Source organism: Genypterus blacodes, unplaced genomic scaffold (assembly GCF_046128005.1).
Source record: "Genypterus blacodes isolate CSIRO-AG114 ecotype Tasmania unplaced genomic scaffold, CSIRO-AGI_Gbla_v1 ptg000076l_1, whole genome shotgun sequence".
NCBI classification, from domain to species: Eukaryota; Metazoa; Chordata; class Actinopteri; order Ophidiiformes; family Ophidiidae; genus Genypterus; species Genypterus blacodes.
This window is the reverse complement of record NW_027466885.1, coordinates 5,020,022-5,039,928: the sequence shown is the minus strand read 5'-3', so window position 1 is coordinate 5,039,928 and position 19,907 is coordinate 5,020,022. Positions and strand designations below refer to the sequence as shown.

The window sequence follows — 19,907 nt, the reverse complement described above, 5'->3', positions numbered from 1 at the left end:
CAGATTCATACTGGGTGTTGAGGCTCATGCTTCACATCTGAGGGCTTTAGAGGCCTGAAATGCTCTCGGCCCAGATAGATGTGACACTTCATTGCCGCGGCTCTTTTGTCAGAGAGAGAAAGCCGCCCTTGGCCACGAGCCACGTTTGTCAGATGGGCCGGTTAGGAATATTGTTGGGTTTGTTTGTTTTGCACCAGACACAGACACTTACAACGTTGAGGGGAGTCACTGACAATGAAAGTGTCAAATCAATGTTGTTCTGCACTATGTTATGCCTCACAGTGGGGAGCTCAATAAACCAGACAAAACCACAAAAACACTACTCACCTCACAATGTCTCTCACAAAGTTGTGCATCTTTCTTTAAAATCAATAATATTGCTTTTACAAAGTTTGGATTATGTGTTAGAGAGTTTTAGTCCGTCACTTGGCGTCAGACCTTCAGCATTAACGCACAATCAATGACTGAAAAAATGTAGAACAAGCATTGTGGTATGAATCTGTCATGGAAGCATTGCAGATCTATTCGAGCCTGAAAGGGGAAACCTCTCATCCGTGTTATCCCTTCTTCACGCTCCTTTCTCCCCGTAGCCGCTGGACTTTGAAACCAAAAGCAACTTCGCTCTGAGGATCGAAGCCACAAACAGGAACATCAACTCCAACTTCTTGAGCTTGGGCCCATACAGCGACACGGCAGCGCTCAAGCTGACGGTGGAAGACGTGAACGAGCCGCCCGTCTTCTCCACGCCCCGCAGCAGGATGATCGTTTCCGAGGACGCCAGAGTGGGAACCTCCATCGGCAGAGTCGCCGCCCACGACCCGGACACCTCCAACAGCGGCATCAGGTACCGCAGATTCGCTCCTCAGCTATGAAATCACTTTACACCCTTTGTTCTCTCAACCCCGGGATTAAATCTGATACATTGTCTGTGTTAATCAACGGGTTAACATACTCCGTTATTACACTATATCTTGGAACACTGCAAATGTGTGTAGTCTGGAAATGGCAAACTCCCACGTGGCAGCCTCGCAGACGGTGCCAGATGGCGGCGGCGCCAAGGAGTGCAGCATTTGCAAAAGTGAAATGCCATCTTGAACAAGAGAAGGGCATTCCTGCAAGAGGGTCAAGGCTCGGCGCTCCTGCTATGGCATTTAGGACTCAAAACAAGCACTCGCACGGCCAAATCTGCACCCTGCCCACTCCCTGAGGTCCCTGACCGCTTTTTGCATGAATCCGAGCGAAGTGCGACGTGGCGTGCAAGCTCGAGCCGTTAGGATTGTTGGTAATCTTAATCACAAAATCAAATTACTGCACCATTGTAGCCGCAAATTGCTTCTTTTTGCTCTTGTGACCGTTATCGCCGCCTGCAATTTACTGCAGTACATCTGTCGGAATTAAAATGATTGTGGAACTAATGCAGCCACAAGAGTCAAATTACATTACAATAATACCCTTTGGACGTCAGCTAATTGAAGTTGTCATTTTTCCCGAGAAATATGAGTTGCTGTGTGTTGTGTCAGAGGAAAAAGCGCATTTAATATGATCAGAATTGAGTATAAGGATTCGTTTCCAAAGCTGGAAAGTTTGAAACACACTTTTGTTCTCTGCTGCGTTTATTAGTTTTAATTGTAATTATCAAGTTGTCTTAATCTTAAGTCTTTTTGTCTTGGAGCAGGAATGCTTTGCTCTATTTAAAGTGTAATAATGGATTATACTGTATGTTAAAACACTTAAGTAAGATGATTAATGCAGCGTTGATTACGTCTCACATTTTAGAGATGCACAGTGTGAACAGAGACAACTTTAAGAAAGGTTCCCTGCTTTTTTTTTTTAATCTGTGTGTGTGTGTGTGTGTGTGCAGGTATTCCATCGACAGGAACACAGACCTGGAGCGCTTCTTCAACGTGGACGCTCTGAGCGGGATCATCAGCACGGCAAAGCCTCTGGACCGGGAGGCCAACTCGCTCCACAACCTCACCATCTTCGCCATCGAGAGCCGTGAGTCCGAGAGGAAAACCTGCTTAGCTCGTTAGTGTCACACACGCACGCCCGGCAAGGAGGAATTAGCCTGGGACGCCTGACGGTGATCTCTCTCGGCCCCCGTCGTCTGCCTCCCCGCCCCCCTTCTGCCCCGCGTCCACAAACTAGGGAGGACATGTTAGGGGTCGCGTTGCAGCTGACGGGGAATGTTAATGCGCGCAGGCCGGGCGCTCTGACCTCCAGGTCTCCCTGAGCCGTGGTGTGTGTGTGATGAGGTGCTGACTCAGGGCAGGTGAACTCACACACAGGTGATCTATGGTAATGTGATGTGGAGGATCTCTGCATGCCGTCTCAGAGGCTCCAAGGACACACATGGCCTTTCTTTCCCCCCTTTTACCACCATCGTACCGACACAGTAGACAACCTGAATACTTGATACTTGAATTCATTGACCCAGAGTTCACCAACATGGATTTCAATCAGATTATCACATTCATAAAGATTATTTACTGCCTTCAATTCAATAAACGCACTGATTGAAAAACCTGTAATGGAAGATATACGTAGATCCTTTAAATAAAACATAATCCATTACTCGGATTAAGATACAAGTTATTAGCAGTAAAAATGTAGAATCCAAAGTGAAATGATCTGCAGATTGTGATGGAGAAAGAAGAATAAGAGCGATAAGAGCGAAGATGAAGGACCTCACACATGTAACTGTACCAGAGTAAGGTGTAGTTAGTTACCCAGGTGTATGTTGACAGACAGACCCTGTACTTAGCCGTGGCTGTGTGTGAGGTGTGTGTGACAGCCTCCACGCTGCGGCCAAACACTCACTCTGCCCCTCAACTGCTGTGCAGAGCTCAGTGAGAATTTGATGAGAGCAGCACTTTTTTTTTGCTCCTCCCTTTGTGATTGATTAAAAAACACAAGAGAAAGATCAATATTCCATAATTTGGCTGAGTGCATCAAGCCTAAGTTAAACTAGAATTAAAGTGTTTAAAAGAAAGTTAGCTGAGTTCCTTTGACATGCACACACTCACTTTCTCTCTCACTCTCTCTCTCTCTCTCTCTCTCTCTCTGATCTTCATCTCTCTCTCCCCTCCAGAGGACCCCACACAAATTGGTAAAGGCATCGCTCTGGTCACGGTGCTAGACGTGAACGACAACGCGCCGGTCTTTGCCATGGACTACGAAACTCTCCTCTGCGAAAATGCCTCGCCGGGACAGGTGAGGCCCTTGGGGGAACAAGCGGGGGCGGGGGGGTATTGCAGTTAGTCCAGCTTCTCTGCCCTCCTTCCTATCTTCCTCTTTGATGTCTGACTCAAAGACAACCTGCTGACTCTGAAAGCCACGGAGGCTCTTTCACTGTGCATCAAAACAACTTCTCTGTTCATTGCGGGTCATTGCAGGTAGTTGCCATCATTGGTATGAGATTCATCCTAGCAGGTTTCGCAGGTGTCACCGTTCAATATCTTTCTCTCTCTCTCTTGCTCTGTCCCATGAACGGTGCCACTTCTGTCCGCCTGCGGTCTTTATCCCAAGCGCGACTACCATGCCTCGCCTGGATGGAGATGCTTTCCGTCTCCGTCTGTAGCGGCTTTCTAAAATTAGACGACACCCACAGAGGGCAGCGGTGTAGAAAATGCATCACAACAACGACGCAGAGAGAACAAAGACTTATTCAGGGTCCAGGTCCACAGATTGCACCCCCCCCCCCCCCCCCCCCTCCTTCATATTTAGCATTTGGCCTCATTGTCGCTAAATGACTTGTGTGTCCGAGGCAGCGATTCGTCTGCTCCTGGCATTTGGAAAATACAATCAGAGGCGAAGGCTAAAGCAGGCGTGCAAGACCTGAATGAGGACAATTGATCAGAGTGATGCATTGTATTGGAAATGGCTGTTAGGGCCTTTTTAAATATGTTATTTGCATTCATACGTGTCCGCCGTTAGTCACTGCGCTCACAGGAGGCTGGACAAGAATAGCAAATGATTTCATTAGCAAAAGAAAAAATCCACAGAGAATATTTCATGTGTAGTTTTTTCTCTCCTCAGTACCTTTGGCTTGTCCACACTGTGGTTCTGGTTCCTATTAAGGTTGCACAGGTGCACAGAGCCGCTGGCCTCTGCTGCTGCGTCAGGGTTCCCTGGTATTTTTATGTCTATGTCTCTTTTTTTTGTTTGGAGTTAAAATCACATAAATGCAACGTGAGATATTTGCTGAGACCATATTTCACCATTGTCATCTCGCTTTGTGTGTGTTTCAGAGCAAACATTGACCCTCTATTAGCTGGAGACGTCACTGCTTTACAGAAGCTTCCAGAGCTGAATGCACAATACGTTTGAGTTTACAGCAATGCTAGCGGCTATTATCCAGCCATTCTGATTAAAGACATCATCCTACACCCTTATTGTTAACCTTATTGTTATTTTCTCAGTAATAAGTGGCGGTGGTAATAATAGGCCGCCGTTCACGTAGCATAAGAGTTTCTGCCATTCCAAGCTGGCTTCAAACTAGCATTTTCTTGATGTTTGAAAAGTAATATAGTTGTTCTGTGCAAACTAGATAAAACATTTAAATAATTTATAAAAACAAAAGGAAAGTAATAGTAAGTAGAATAAGTAAGAAAATATAGAAAATCATCATACTGGAGATAATTAATCAAATCCGTAATATAGTGGGCTGCTCCTATGTTGCTAAGCTAGCAGGTTTGACTCAGCGCTCTCAGTGTTTACATAGCAGCAAAGAAGCAGCAATGGGACTAGTTTTACTCAGAGGAAGCTCGTAATTAGCAATAAATTGATTTTAAATGAAGTAGCTGGATAATAAGAGGAACAACATATGTGTTGGCGGGTGATTATCACGGAAAATAAACAAGACAACAATGGTGGCTAACAAGACCTGATGGCCCCGCTGGGTTTATTACCTGCTTAGAGTAGGTTACCCCTCACACACACTCTGACTGTGGATCGTTACAACATTTCCACCACACAACAGCCGCCGAGAAATAATGGCGCAGACACGACGGCAACACTGAAACAAAGTCGTTCCCCACATACAATCAGCGCGGCTCCCCCCGGGGGAAACGGCAGCAGCAGCCACAGCCCATGACAGCATCATCAGCAGGAAAGGGTTATGACTCAGCCGGAGCCGACAGATTGCTTACTGGATGCCAGTGATAGCTGAGCCAGTAGCTTCTCTCTCTCTTTCTCTCTCTCCCCCCCTCCGGTGTAGCTAGGAGCTACTTGGGCCTCTCAGAGCAAAGACACGTCGCTGCATTCAAACGGCGGTAAAGAAACAAGCCTGAAAAGAGAGAAGGATGCTTGACAGACGCTGCGCTAATTAGGCCCTGTTTTAACCCCCGACTTGAACTGGAGTTCAGGCTGATCAGTTGTGCTTTAGCCAGATTTGCTCAAGGAGCGAATTGCCCAAATGATGTACAACTGAGCGATTCAACGTTTAAAAAGTCTTTGTTTTCTTTAAGCCATGATCAGAGTTCCTAAAATGAGTTCTTGCTTTTAAATTAAGCCTTGTAAAGAATCTGAATTAAACGACAAACAGCACCTTTGACTCCCATTTGCAGTTTCTTTAAGCGATGCATCCTTAAATCCACTTCTTCCTTTGTAGTTTTAAGATCAGATGGTGTTCGCTCCTTTGAAGAAATCTTGTGAAGTTATTTTGTTTACCAAAGCAGTAAAAATGTTCTCTAAATTCCTGAATATTCTCCTTGTTTCTATGACATGAGCTTTGTAGCATTCTGCTCTAAACTCGTTTTCAATGTGCCGACACTCAAGCCTCACTCAGTATTCAGCAGCAGTATGTGTGTGTGCGTGGGTGTGTGTGTGTATTTGTTGAAGTATTTTGCTCATTGTTCTCACATTTCTATTCAGGTAAGATGAATTGTTTCTCGCTCTTCTCACAGCCTAAAACATGCATGCAGGCATTTAGCCAATTCAATCCCGTCCTTGATTACATAGAGACATTAGTTTGCTTTCACGTCTCCTCATTGTCACAGTTAAGAATGATTTTATGCTTTACCACTTCCAATTTATTATTACATTCAATTTAAATACAGTATAAAATCCTCTTCGGGCAAATCCAAAGTACCTTTGGAATGATTGATGAAGTCATGCCAAATTTCCCCAATGAAACTTTCACCCAAAAACACATTTATAGCAAAGAAAAGGCGAGAGATTTGACATTTGAATGCAAAAACGCTGCTGGAATCATAATCAGGTCGTGTGTGTGTGTGAGTGTTGGCAGACAGGCTGGGTGGACGCGTATCCTGTCAGATGTTCACCCACCGCCTCCTCACTTCCTTATTAATTAAAAATGTCCCTGTTTTACATGTGGAGCAGCAGCGCCGATCAACATGCGGCGGCACTAACCGTGGCGCTCAACAGCAGCGTTGTTGGATTTGCGGGCCGCCCACTGGCCGACTCGTCCGCTGCTTTCTGATAATAACATTTGCCAGCCGGGGCCACGGGTCGACTCGGTGACTCGCTCACTCTCTCAGAGTAACAGTGAGTGCAGGGTTGGAATAACCTGCCGTTCCTCAGGCCTAATTAAGGCCGTCTCATGGCCGCCGGCTCTCCCCGGGATGCCGCCACCGCTACGGATCAGCGGTGTGTCTGTCTTCTGCCATAATATTAATTGATATTATGATGGGGTGGAGGGAGCAGGGGCGGCGAGGATGAGGGGGTCAGATTGTACAACCGCTTTAGTGTAACCATTACATACATGAGTGGTCTTGGCATCTGGCTGCCCCCAATCTGCTCCTCGGCCCCTCCCCCACAGACCCTCAGCATCCCCTGGGAGGCCTGGGGTTGCAGGGTGGTCACGTTCCTCTAATCAACACTAACTTTACTGACACTTCAATCAGGAAAAGCGTCATGAATCGCAAATTCAACAAAAAGTCTTCACAAGTCACACCTTCTCTCAATTAGCAGTTAATTAAAGGTGTTGCATCAAAGCTGAAAACAGACATGTGGAGGCGCAAGGGACGTAGGAAACTGGGTGTGTTTCAACATATTGACTGTTCTATAAAAAATATAACACGCGGAGCAAATTTAATCTCAGATCTCACCAGGAAATCACTTTAGCTTCAGCAGTTCAGACTTGTCATATCACGCCAACAAACGTGTTCTCAACAAGGAGGAACTCAGCAGATGATTTATAGGATCAATATGGAATGAGAGAGCTGGCATATAAAAATGAAAAGAGATTGAAAGATGACATTTGTCGGACGGGCGTATTGATTGGCATCAAAATTGATATGTGTGCGCTGGCGTGCGGCGTTGACAGCGAGAATGGGTGCTCTGCAGGGGCTGTGGGCGCGCTGCGGGTGTTGTGGGTGTCACACACACACGCAGGGTGGTGTTCGGGGCTCTAACGTCAAAGGAAACCAGAGCACAGCAGTGACTGGTGTGAACACCGCAGGCCAGCCACTTCCCTCATCGACACAACCCCTGGTGACAGCTGTCGCATCACCATGGCAACAAGTGCCGCCCTTTTGGATGCAATCCTTATTTATTCTCCCGAGTTCAGCTTCCGAGTGCTGGTTTGATCTTATTGTGTGACTCATCTGCTGATTGGATCTCTGGTGGCTTAAATCAAATATTTGATCCATACACACACTCCCAAGCAGCTGCACTTTACATTCAATAGAATGTGAGATACACTTCAAGCAGAAGAAGGCACTTTGTAATGACAGCTTGACTAAAACACCACTTGGTTGCCAGATCATGAAGAATCCCGAATAAGAAAGTAAGAAATCTATGACAGTGGTTCATTACACAAGGTTAGGATAGAAAATAGTTTAAAACTAATTAAAATTCTTTGCAGGGTAAAGAATCAAAATATGTATATTTTAATTAATTTTTTTAATCATAAAATTGTAAAAAAAGTATTTAAATTTTGTAATTAATCATGTTTCTATTCACTCATTACTTACTAGAATAAGAGAGTTATAATTGTTAGTAAATCGTCAAACCGTTCCACTACGGTAATCAATGCAATCTGCTGTTGTAAATGTTAATAAGTTGTCAATTATGTCCATTTAAGGGTCCATAAAGCCTTAACAACCTCACCCATAACTAGAGCCAGTTAGTATAATCTAAGCTCTGTAACTCATCCCATCACTCTGAACAAAGTAGCATTCACCTGTCAGTCTGACTCACTGTTACACTTTCGTTTTTATGGCCGCCACATTTCAACCCGTCACACACACTCACACACAGGCCAGCACAGATGCGGCGCGTCGCAGGTACGGTGAGTTATGATCGCTGTAGTTTGCTTACATGCGGTTTGGAAAATTAAATCTGTATCGTTTGAACGGCAACAGCTTGGATTTGACACAGTAATTGTCGTGGGATTTGTGCTTGGCTTGAACGCTCAGCTTTTGTTTGGCTCTGACTACAAATTACGGTTCAATGCAACACTCCTCTATACTTTCTTCTCTCTTCTTTTTTTTGTGCTCCTATTAGACACGTATCAGTATATGTCATATCATCATAAACAGTAAATAACCCATGGAATCTGATATTCCCAGAAGATACACCGATACACGGAGCAGAATTTCATTTCCTTGTTAGAACTCTCATCGCAGTGGTTACTGAAGCATCAGACAAGAGGCCTGGGATGTAAAGTGATCTGCAGTGTGAAGGCCCCAGTATAGTTCAGAAGACAAAGGCAGAAAGGATGAACGAGGAGGCAGTTAAACACTGTGTGCCCTGTAATCCAGGAGGAGTTCCTTCCATCCATCCATCAATCCAGGCATTTTACCGCACCTCAGCCAGATCAGGCAGCGAGCAGAGCAGCTCAGACGTCCATCTGCCTGACTGCAGAGGGGAATCCCAAAGCGTTTCCTTGGCCAGATAGGTCTTTCAAAACCCTCTAGTGCATTCTGGGTCTGCCTGGTGGCCTCCTAACAACATGCTTGGGCTTTAATTTGTCCAAATCGCTGCATCTTGAGACTCTTGAGGCGTCTCTTTGCCCTTAGAGCGTGCCAACATCGCAGGCAGGGGCCACTTGAACGCACAGAGAGCACAACACGTGTATCAGCTGGTGATTTGGTGTGAACGTAGCCGTTAGATTTGCACGCCGTTTCCTCAAAGCTCAAAAGAGGGACGGCTTTCTTCCTTTTATGTCCTTTTGATCTGACGCCCCTGCATGTTTACACACAGGAAACTTTTAACTCCGTGATTCATTGGCCTCCTTCGTCTCGCCCGGCGACAGGCACCAGTCTGCCGCCGCCAATGTAAACGTCTTTCAGTCAGGATTTATGTCCACATCCATGCTTTCTCTCCTTCTGTCTCCCTACTCAACCCATTAGAGAATACCTCAGTAAAGGTTTCTCCGGAATGCATTGCATCAGAGGCTCACTAATGAAAGGCATTATACATTACAAAGTGTTTGATTTAAGGATGATTTACAGTCTGTTCCCCGGCAGCGAGGGATGGAAGCCTTCCTCGAAGATAAGCTCGGGAATTCATCTGCTATATTCAAAGGACATCAAAGGGTTGAAATTGTGCATAGGATTTGTCGTCGGGCGTAACAAACGTATCTCTCAGATGTGAAATTTCAATCATGGAGTTATTATGCTGTGAGAATGGGCGGCAGCTTCTCGTGACAGCGCGCCGGCACGGTGCGTGTTCAGGTGCTCGATTGTTGCTCCGCCGCTGATCTGTCTGCGAACGCAAGATAGCCCCGGAAACGCTCCTCGCCCGCAGATAACCTTTGAATGGGCCGGCATCTGTGCACTGAAACGCCCGAGAGGTAAACAGGAAAGCTGATGAAAGAGGAACTATTTCACTTTTGTCAAGACGCAGACTAAAATATTCATGAGTTTTTCGCCCTGTCTGCCAGTTTTAATAATTGGCAGGATGACGTTTGCCACCTACACCAGCTCGTTATACCTGACAGCGTGTAACCAGCAGCGTTTAATCACAGCTGACAACTGATAATCCACATCTCTGCTCTGATGGATCTCTGACTTTTATTTTCTCCCTTCCTGTTTTTGTCTCTGTGTTTGGGTCCCGGGATGTGTGATAACTCGGGTGTGAGTCTCCTGGATGGCGTCCACGAGTGCCAGTTGTCACCGGTTTGGAGCTTCTCGACGGTCCACAAAGGACGCGGATGGCTTGATCTAAATTTATAAGGACAGCGCCCACTTCCATGGCCGTCACGGTGGCTATCATTCGCCGCCCATATGGCGTGTTTGTGTGTGTGACACTCTTCTCCTGTACAGCCTGTACTCGGTTTATTTAAGACGCTGGGAAGAAAGCAATCTTCCACAAATATCGTTGAAAAAAGAAAACTTCCCTTCGCCTGTTTGAATAAGAAATCATCGCTGTATCTGCTCGTGGGTGTCAATAAATGGGTTTATTTTGTAATGTGATTTGCTCTTGTTGCTGTTGTTGTTGTTGACGCCGGCGTCATAAATAACGGGGCGGGGGAGAGATCCTGTTTCGTCGTTCAGTCTTCAGAGGGAAATAAAGTGGAGCGAAAACAAATTGCTCTCGCCCGTTTAACGCTCAGATATGAACGCGTGTCTGGCGTTGCCCGGGGCGACCTACGAGCGCCTCTTATCACGACTCACTTTCATATGTAATAATCAGCAGGAACGCCTGAATCCACAGAATTTAAAACATAGTATAACACATTTCAGCGCACTGACCTCATGTTATATTTATTTCCAACACGGTGGTGATCACAGGCACTCATGTCTGCATTTAACCCTCGCCTGAGGAGCAGTGGGGAGCCCAAAGGACCCACACACTAGTGCCTTGGTCAAGGGCACTGGGGCAGGAGTGATTAATGTGCATGTTTTTGTGGGTTGGGAGAACAAGCGTACTCCACACAGAAAGGAGGACCAGGGGGGATTGGAACCCTGGACCTTGTTGCTGTGAGGCAGCAGTGAAAGATGAAGTGAGATGAAGCAGTAGATATTAATATAATAATAAAGTGTTGTCGTATTAATATAAGATTGGAAATTATTGCTAAGCGTGTCGTGGTGTCAGTGCGGTGACAGGGAATGGAGTCGGGTAAAGCACTCACCCAACACTTCGTCCCCACAAGGTTGCCAAATAAGCACTTACTTCGAGTGATAAGTGATGTAAACTGTAAGCCAAACATTATAAAACAAAATCTTTCATTAAATCATGAGTCGCCGCCATTTTTTGCGCCTCACTCACGCCGTCGCTCGGGTGTTTTTAAGGGAGATTTATGAGGCAGCAGAAATTAATCCACGACCCGGCGAAAAGTGATGGGATGGAAGGTTTGACAGGGTGTTTCCAAGCGGATCCAAGCTTCTGTAAACACACACACACACACACACGACGAACAAGTTGCGACCAAATCGGCCAGCAGGTTCACATGAGGTGGACGTCTTTGGAGAGATATTGCAATTTAGATCCATCAAGTTTTGGACTTTGGAAAGGAATTTGGAATCAACCTAACTCGAGGCCCGGGTCGAATAAGTAACCAATCATAAACGTGTTTGTGTTCTATTGTCCTCAGGTGATCCAGACCATCAGCGCGGTTGATAAGGACGAACCTGTCAGCGGCCACCGCTTTTACTTTTCCTTGGCTGCGCCCGTGGCTGGCAACATGAACTTCACCCTGCGAGACAACAAAGGTAGGAAGCTGGTTTCCCTCCAGGGTGCCTCCAGGTTCACTATACTATATGTTCTAATTTAATTGCATAGCCTAACGGTCAGACTGGGGGCTCATTGAGGACTTGGTTGGAGACCTCTACGTGATCCTTGGTCTGATGTGCTTGGAATTCCAAATTCCCTGCTACAAGGCAGGATAGAAACCCTGCAGGGCTGAGGCTCATTTAAGGGCTGAAGGTCAAGACCCCTGTACCTACGCTCATGTAAATGTGACCAGTAACTGACCTTCATAGACATATTGCCTGGAGCTGATGGTGGACTGAGTCCTGGACCTCTGCTGTAGTATATATATGATATTACATGGAAGGTTTAATCAGTCCTCCATCTCAGTCCCAAGATCCTTAAGCAGACAGCAAAAATCCCTTTAGAAGTCACAGATCCTTAAAGTGGCTTTGTGAAGAGTGTTAAATTAAAGAGTCTATATACAACCTGAGGTGAAAAGAGGCACGTGGTGGCAGTGTGTCAGCAGGTGTTAGCATGTGGCTGTCGACACCACGACTCGGTATGACATCAAGGTTTGGAAGCTTGGCAAGGGGTGTTTCAAGTCGGGAGAAAAAGGGAAAAATATCAAATTGCCGCAGGAACTACATTGGTACCATTGATTCATTCACTTCCTCACTGATCCATGTGATTTTATTCATCACAAGCTCTGTTCACAATTTCATTCATACACCTGTTAGTCTGCCGTCTAATTGAATGAGCTGCTTGTGTGCAGCTGCGACATCATAGTCTTGAAGTCCCTTTGAAGGGGTTCCTGGTCGCCCTTACACAGGTTTCATACAGTTTATTACAGCCCTGTAGCCATTGACACTTTGCCCATTGCTCACTGCACAGGTCTCTGCGACAGACACGTTTGTAGCCGCGTGTCACAATCAGATGCAAAAACAAACTCCCCTGCGAGAGGAACGCATTCAAGATCAGTCAGTCGATCTCTGACACCTTCCAACGCCCCACGATACTTTTGTTTGCTGTCGAGATTGCATAACAGCTTTAACCTCAACGTGCTTGCTGAAACTGCCTTTGTGCAAGCGTAATTGTCCCAACACCTACACACACAGCAGCGGGTGGAAAAGGAAAATTAACTTCCCCTATAGGGAAACATGTAGCTATACAGAACCTTGATTCCTTCAACAAGTACTTGCCATTTCCTGCTGCTTTAGAAACATTGCAGAGCGATTAGAGGCTCTGTGAAGGTAAACACCCTGTAACGAGTGGACCTGACTGCATTTTAGCATGTGGCGACGTCTGTAAGGAACCTTTGGCTGGATTTAGAGCAGTTTGTGTTTTTGAGAGCTTCATCAAAGAGAAGGAGGGTTGTTTCCACTCAAGGTTTGGTTGGAGTCGGTTGGTATTGTGAGGATTTGCTCCTGGGACAGTGGCCTAACAACAAATCAAACGCAAGGATGCAAGATCAACCACAGAAGAATTCATCAGGTTCCTTTTAAAGCTGATATTAAGTTTCATGTTATTCTTCAACGATAACTCTCATTTAACCTTTTGAGAGCCAATCGAGATAACAAACCGCCAACACAGTAGTTGCAACAGCCATAGACGAGACTGAATGTTTACATAAATGAATATAAAATAAGGAAGAGAATAAAAAGGAAAATAAATAGTTTGCCGATGTTTTAAAATGCACATAGATTTACTGTTTTAGTCATTTTTATGCCTCATACCAGCCTGCAGGGGTTCAAACATCTTGAACCAAACAGAAATCTATACGTTGGAGCTGTAAGATGCACACACACACATCTAATGTTTGATAAACTCCATCGACAATATTCCGAAAATATCCCTTGAATATTTTGAACCACATTGCTGTTAATTTGCAGCTATTAGTGTTTTCTTCTTCACACTAACCCATCATGGTTGCAGAGTTCATCCCACTTTTCTGCCGTCTCATCTGTGCCACATTTGAGGCTTTGACATCCTCTCTCTCCGCCTCATATGCCTTGATTTCGTGAGGGATCTCAGCGCCAAACCCAAAGCTGTTATGAGCCGACAGGTGGTCAAGATTGGGAAGCGACACCACAGCGTGTGATAATATGAATTGTGTTAATGACACCATCTGCTAACATGCCTGCTTTTGATCCTTTACGCCGAATTTGAGCTGCACAACTATGGCAGCGCAATCACGGCGGGATGGAACACAATCCCCCTGATGCTCATACGGCAAATGAAATTATTTGTTCAATTAAAGTCATGAAAGCTGAGGTGTAAATGAAATGTAAGAAGTTGGTAAATAAAGCTTTTTTTCCTCCATATGTCTTCCAGACAACACGGCGTCCGTGCTGACGAAGCGCGGCGGTTTCCGGAGGAGGGAGCAGCCGGTGTACCGCCTGCCTGTGTTGATCGTGGACAACGGAAGCCCCGCCCTCAGCAGCACCAACACGTTGTCGGTGCGCGTGTGCGACTGCGACTCGGACGGTGTGGCCCTGTCCTGCGGCGCCGTAGCCTACACGGCGACCGGACTGAGCACGGGGGCTCTCATGGCCATCCTGGGCTGCATCCTAACACTCCTGGGTGAGAGTAAGAGCAGGATGGTGTGCATGTTACCCCACTCACGATTCTGCCCTGAACGCAGCATGGATATATAGTCGGGGTACTCACATGTTTGCGAATCTTCATCCAGCTGTCGAAGAAGTTGCTCGGATGTAAAGCAAAAGTGAATAAACAGGCCGGGGATTGTATTTAACCATACAATCTATTCATAGTCTGAGAACAATCTCTGGTCTCTTTGCTTAAGTCTCAAATCTATATGATTATTACAACATTTAAGTGTGTGACAGCCCAGCAGCTCCTGAACGCCATAATGTGGATTTTCATTGAGAGAAAGCAGCGCCTGCAGGCAGTCTGAGGCGATGATGAGATTTCCGATTTAGATCATTTTCCCTTCATAAGAACACGGCATAGATGGATTCCCACTTTTAGCGTATTTATCCACTTGATTAACTGCATTATTTCGCAGAGGTCACATGAAGCAGCAGGAAGGAAAAGCTGGATTTCAAGGACGGGGACTAATCGACTTCTTTTCTAAGTTTTACCCCGTCTTGTTGGTAAAGATGGGCATAAATGAGAATTTATGAACGCGAGTACCGATGCAGCAGTGAAGCAGCACCAACAGTCTGCATTAATGCTCGTAAAACCCACAGACAAAGCATTACCCATCAGGCCAGAGTTACCGTTTCACGCTCAGGCGACCCTCAGTGAGAACGCAGAAGGATCTAAACACCCTATACAATAACTGAAATGAGTTTCTAGATGGGGTCAAACTTTGCTTTTTATTCCGCTCCCCTTGAAGTTGGCCGAGGCTTATATTGCCACGCAGAATACTTTTGGGTGATAAATGGAAACTTCGCAAAGAGCAACAGAGAGGGGAGGCGGGGGAGAAACCTGCCATCGCAAATGAAAGGCGGCTTGAGTCTGCCTCCGGCCACAGGCTTAGAACTAATGTCCTCCAGTTTAATATAGCTCCAAGTCACCCCCCCCGTGTGTGTGTGTGTGTGTGTGTGTGTGTGTGTGTGTGTGTGTGCGCGCGTGTGTGTGTGTGTGTCCTGTTCTGTCCCCTATCGGTCTGTTTTGCTCAATTGGACCGGCTTCCTTTCTCTTCCTTCCTTTTCTGTCTCCTTTTGTTCCGTCTCCTTGGTACCCTCCGCCCCCCCCTCTGTCCCCCCGCCCCCCAACACACACCCTCGCATTAACAGCCAGCGCACAACCGTTCAGCCCCAATCCATTATTCTCCTCCTTTCCTCGATGTTCCTCCATCAAGGCCCCTTTCAATCGGCGAGGTGGCAATTGAAGCCGTGATTGCGCGAGATTGTATTGTTTAGGTCGAGAGAAGAGGAGAGAGAGTGAGACGGTCGGAAAGACGTGGCCGACCGACGTCATCTGCGCTTGCCGTCCGCCTCCTCTGATTCCTGTCATCTGTCTGTATTCAGCCTAATGATCCTAATGTTACACCTTGCTCTCCGGTCATCGTCGTATCGGGCGCCCACTGTTGTGTTTGTGGAGCTTTGTGCGCCTCAGCTTTGGCTCTGTGCGCTCTCAAGTGGATATTTTTAGATTTAATGACTGAATATTTCCTCTTTTCTTGCTTTAAAAAATGTTTCATAGACTGTATATATATATATATATATATATGCAGTATATATTGTTTGAAATCTCTTTAATGATATAGCCGGTTCTGGATGATGCGTTCAAGTACTGAGACAATCATTATCCTGTTCAGATCTGGTACTTTTTCCCCCAGCACAGGTCAGGTATGGCTCAATCCTCCAGAGGGCCAATTAGGAATTTTGAGCACACAAAAGCTCCAGACAGTTATTTCTGGTTTGCTTATCAGACACATTCTATAACTGTGTATCTATTTGTCAATGCATTCTTATTGTCTGCGTTTAAGTTGGAAGTTTTTAAAACGCTGTAAATGTTCCCAATGTAACCAGGGAACGAGTCAGTTAACACCGGCCAAACGAGTCAATTAAAAGCAATTTGTCATCGTGACAGCCCAGCAGGAGCAAAAATTGATTTAGAAAGGTAATCAGGAGAAAGGTAAAATAGAAACACAGTGGCGTGTGGAGAGAATGCAGAGAACGCAACGCAGACAGCAGTAAATAAGCGCAGCCAGTTTGAAGAGAACGCGGTTAATTGACAGCTAACATCAGCAAGAGAGACGCGCAGAGGCAAAGCAAAACTTTCAGGCAACCATACAGCAGCGTTGGTGGAGAAATAAACAAGGCGATCTGGGCGGTTTGTGGAATCTGACAGTTTGTTTACTGCCGCTTATCGAGTCCTGGTAAAGGAAAGACGTTTCTGCTGTGTTTCCTAGGACATCAGGCGTGATGAAGTGTCCTGGGCGCGGACGTGGAAGTCACAGATTGGACCTGAGACCCAAATCTATTCGAGGGCGCGTGACTAGTTCCCGTTCGTGTTACTACCAATCAAACGGCAGAGCGAGTTCATAAGCAGATAGAACGAGACAGAAAACACGAATCATTTGATACGAGCTTAATGATTTGTTTAGGACTCCAATCAAAAAGGTTTGGACTCGACATCTCACAAGTCATCAGAGCAGTGGAGAGATGGCAGACTCGAGAATCGACCCGACGCAATCAAAGAAAGAAGTTTCGCAGCTTTCACTTTGACACCACCGACTTTGCTCGGACTCGACTTGTTTCATATTGGAATGCATTGATGCCGTCAACGAATCTCAGAGTAAAACTTTTGTAATTTAATGATAGCGACACATTTGAAACAGCTGAACTTGAAAGTTGAGTGAAAATCTGTGCTGAAAATACACGATTTTAATCAGAGCAGGAAAACCAGGAGTATTTCTGTAGTAAATTCTGTTTTTCACATTACATTGCTGCTGTGTTTTGTTTTTAACTTGGTATCTTGGAGCGGAGCAGCACCACAGACCTCATAATTCAACTTCCCGCCTTGGAACGCTGCTCAAACACGAAACTTCCCAGAGTTTCTGCGCACTCTGCTGTCGCTGATTTATGTCTCGGTTGTAAATCGCGACGGGCGCACAGAGATGTTGGAAGTGTGTGGGTGACAAAACGACTGAATAATCAGTCCCGGGTTCACCGGAATCGCACGGAGCGTGAACAAATTACTGTAATGAGAAAGTGCATTACAGTGATGCATGCTGGTAGGGAAACTGGCTCGCCCCTCTCTCACCATCGATTGTTCTGGATGGATCATTGAAACAATTCAATTACAGCAAATGCCAGAGAAACACTAGTGCGATTTCCTTTAATGCTGTTTTTCATTTATCATAGATCAGTTGTGTTATCAACATTTGGGACTGGAGCTGCGTTGTGCAGATACACAACAGGAATCACCAGGAACCGATCTGGTGTTTGCAGGCCCATCCGTCCATCCTCCCGTCACATAGGACAGGACATGTCTGGACTTTGGCTCGCGTCCAGGCATTGACGTAGCCTTCTTCTTCCTTCAGGGCATTCAAACCCCCCAAAGAGGTTCTCTGGACAGCATTGAGAATATTCTATTTCTCCCTGCTGCTTTGTAATTCAATTTGGACACGACTCCAGCTTCTGAAATCAGGGAGATCTTTGACATTCCATCTAAGAAAACACGTCGGGTGTGTTGGATGGGAGGGAGCGCCCCCGCATTCCACGAAAACACGCCGAGCAGCCGTGTTATTATTAGTGTAGCCAGTGTTGTTGTTGTTGCGTCGCAGTCATCAAATAGCCTTCAGAGGGCGACCCATTCATCAGCCTTTCCCTGTGACACTTTCCTCCCTTCCATCTCCTCCATTTGCTCCCTTATTAGGGGTGTGAAGTGGTGTTTGAATGTGGTTCCTGGGCCTCCGTCCCTCTCCTGCCCGTGGAAGCTCGACGCAGCGCAGGAAAAGAAATATGGGCCGGTGGAACGATATTTCACTGGCACCGGCGTGACAGTGATGGATAGAGGATCATTAGACATTTGCCAGTTTGCTTGGGCGTAGAGTTATTTTCAGCGATAATGTATGGGAGAGGGAGCCGCGGCTGGAGGAAGAGGAGGAGGGAGGGGGGGGGGGAGGGGCTCTGGTCGGATCTCGCCAAGCCCGTGACGGTGGAGTTTTCTGCAGGTCTCCAAGCCAAATGTAGGAAGTAGAAGCCCGAGAAGAATCCAGATGTCATATGTTTACATCTGTAAATAAGTTTTAATCTGCTAAGCACTGTCATCAGATTCAGCATCAGGCTACCTGTCATGTAGGCACGTACGCACATATATGCCACGATAATTATCCACTGACAGAAAGTAACCCTGCATGTTGTGGCAAAGAAATACATAATTTCACACTGTATATTATTTTAATTACAAGCTTTCACTTCGAAAAATGTGTCGGACAAGCAACTTCACTGCTATGTAAACAACGTAAACAACAGGCTATTTAGAGTTCAAGTTTAAGTGCATTTTCCCATTAAATGCAAAATGTAATATAGTGAATCTGGCGTCTTTAAGATTGTTGGCCTTGGCGTCTGGTCGTTTTTCAGTTGAAAACCTGCCACGTCTTCTTGAAGGCAAAGCTAGTTTGTAGCGGCAGTGTGAGTTTGTGGATAGCGAGGAATGTTGGCGGATGTTGGCATGATGATACAAAGTGGCTGGGCTATGTGAAACCGCAGTGAATACTCGTACTCGGTGTCAGTCGGCGAGGATGAAAGAAGAACTCAAAGTACCACTTCCACCATGGACAAATCCTCAACTATTAGTACATGGACAGAATACTGACAGGAAGCAAAAGAAACTGACTCCATTATCACAAGCTGATGTGACTTTTCAAAAAGGCACGAAAAGCTCATATGCAGGATGTCAACGCAGCGAAAAGTATCAGTGTTTAGACACATAACTCTTCACAGTACTTCAGTTCTTGAGTACTGTCGGCCAGTATTGATTGTCATCTCTCTTTTCTTCTGCAGTGATGGTTTTGCTGATTGTGACGATGCGTCGGAGGAAGAAGGAGCCTCTGATCCTGGAGGAGGAGCGAGACGTCAGGGAGAACATAGTCCGCTATGACGACGAGGGCGGAGGGGAGGAAGACACGGAGGCCTTCGACATGGTCACCCTGCGAAACCTCAACGTGATCAGAGACCCCAACGTCCGGCGAGACGTCACCCCGGACACGCCCACGTTCTTTCACTACCCTACGGCGGCTCGTCCGTCCTATAAATCCCTGCCGGATAACGTGGTGTTCAGAGAGTTTATCTGGGATCGACTCAAGGACGCTGACGTGGACCCGTCGGCTCCCCCGTACGACTCTCTGCAGACGTACGCCTTTGAAGGCAGCGGCTCCGTAGCAGAGTCATTAAGCTCCCTGGAGTCGCTAAGTACAGACTCGGATCAAAACTATGACTATCTGAGCAACTGGGGCCCGCGCTTCAAAAAGCTGGCTGACCTTTACGGGAACAGCGACGGCACCGGCGTGTTCTCATAGCCCCTGAATATCCCTCTTAACATTTCCTGGACTTGTGAAAAAGTGAAAAAATAAGAACAGTAATTTATTGTCAGCTGAGAAAATGAGTTTGTCTGCCTGAGCGCAACACAAGAGAGGGCGAAGAAACACTTTGACTTCAAAGGTTGGGGTTTGTTTACCTCCTTGTATGGATTTTCAAAAGCGCTCCGTGGCGAGTTTTGACACTAACTTCAAAAGTTGCTGGAGTGAGGAGGAAACCTTGTGCGCAAAAAGACATTAAAGGTTTCAGATTCGGGCCGGAGTCCAACCATCGACTGCAGAATGGATACGT

The 19,907-nt window shown here is 46.2% G+C and overlaps 1 protein-coding gene across 2 annotated transcripts in view; it reads left to right on the top strand.

The window, feature by feature from the left end:
• Positions 1–19,597, top strand: part of LOC143006849 (cadherin-7) — a 69,577-nt gene extending 49,980 nt beyond the window's left edge. For both annotated transcript variants that reach the window (XM_076158175.1, XM_076158176.1), the window contains 6 exons: positions 591–844; positions 1,862–1,998; positions 3,092–3,213; positions 11,504–11,621; positions 13,933–14,181; positions 19,083–19,597. In XM_076158175.1, the coding sequence (XP_076014290.1) occupies positions 591–844; positions 1,862–1,998; positions 3,092–3,213; positions 11,504–11,621; positions 13,933–14,181; positions 19,083–19,597 (1,395 nt within the window). The remainder of the gene's footprint in view (positions 1–590; positions 845–1,861; positions 1,999–3,091; positions 3,214–11,503; positions 11,622–13,932; positions 14,182–19,082) is intronic.
• Positions 19,598–19,907: the final 310 nt, after the last annotated feature.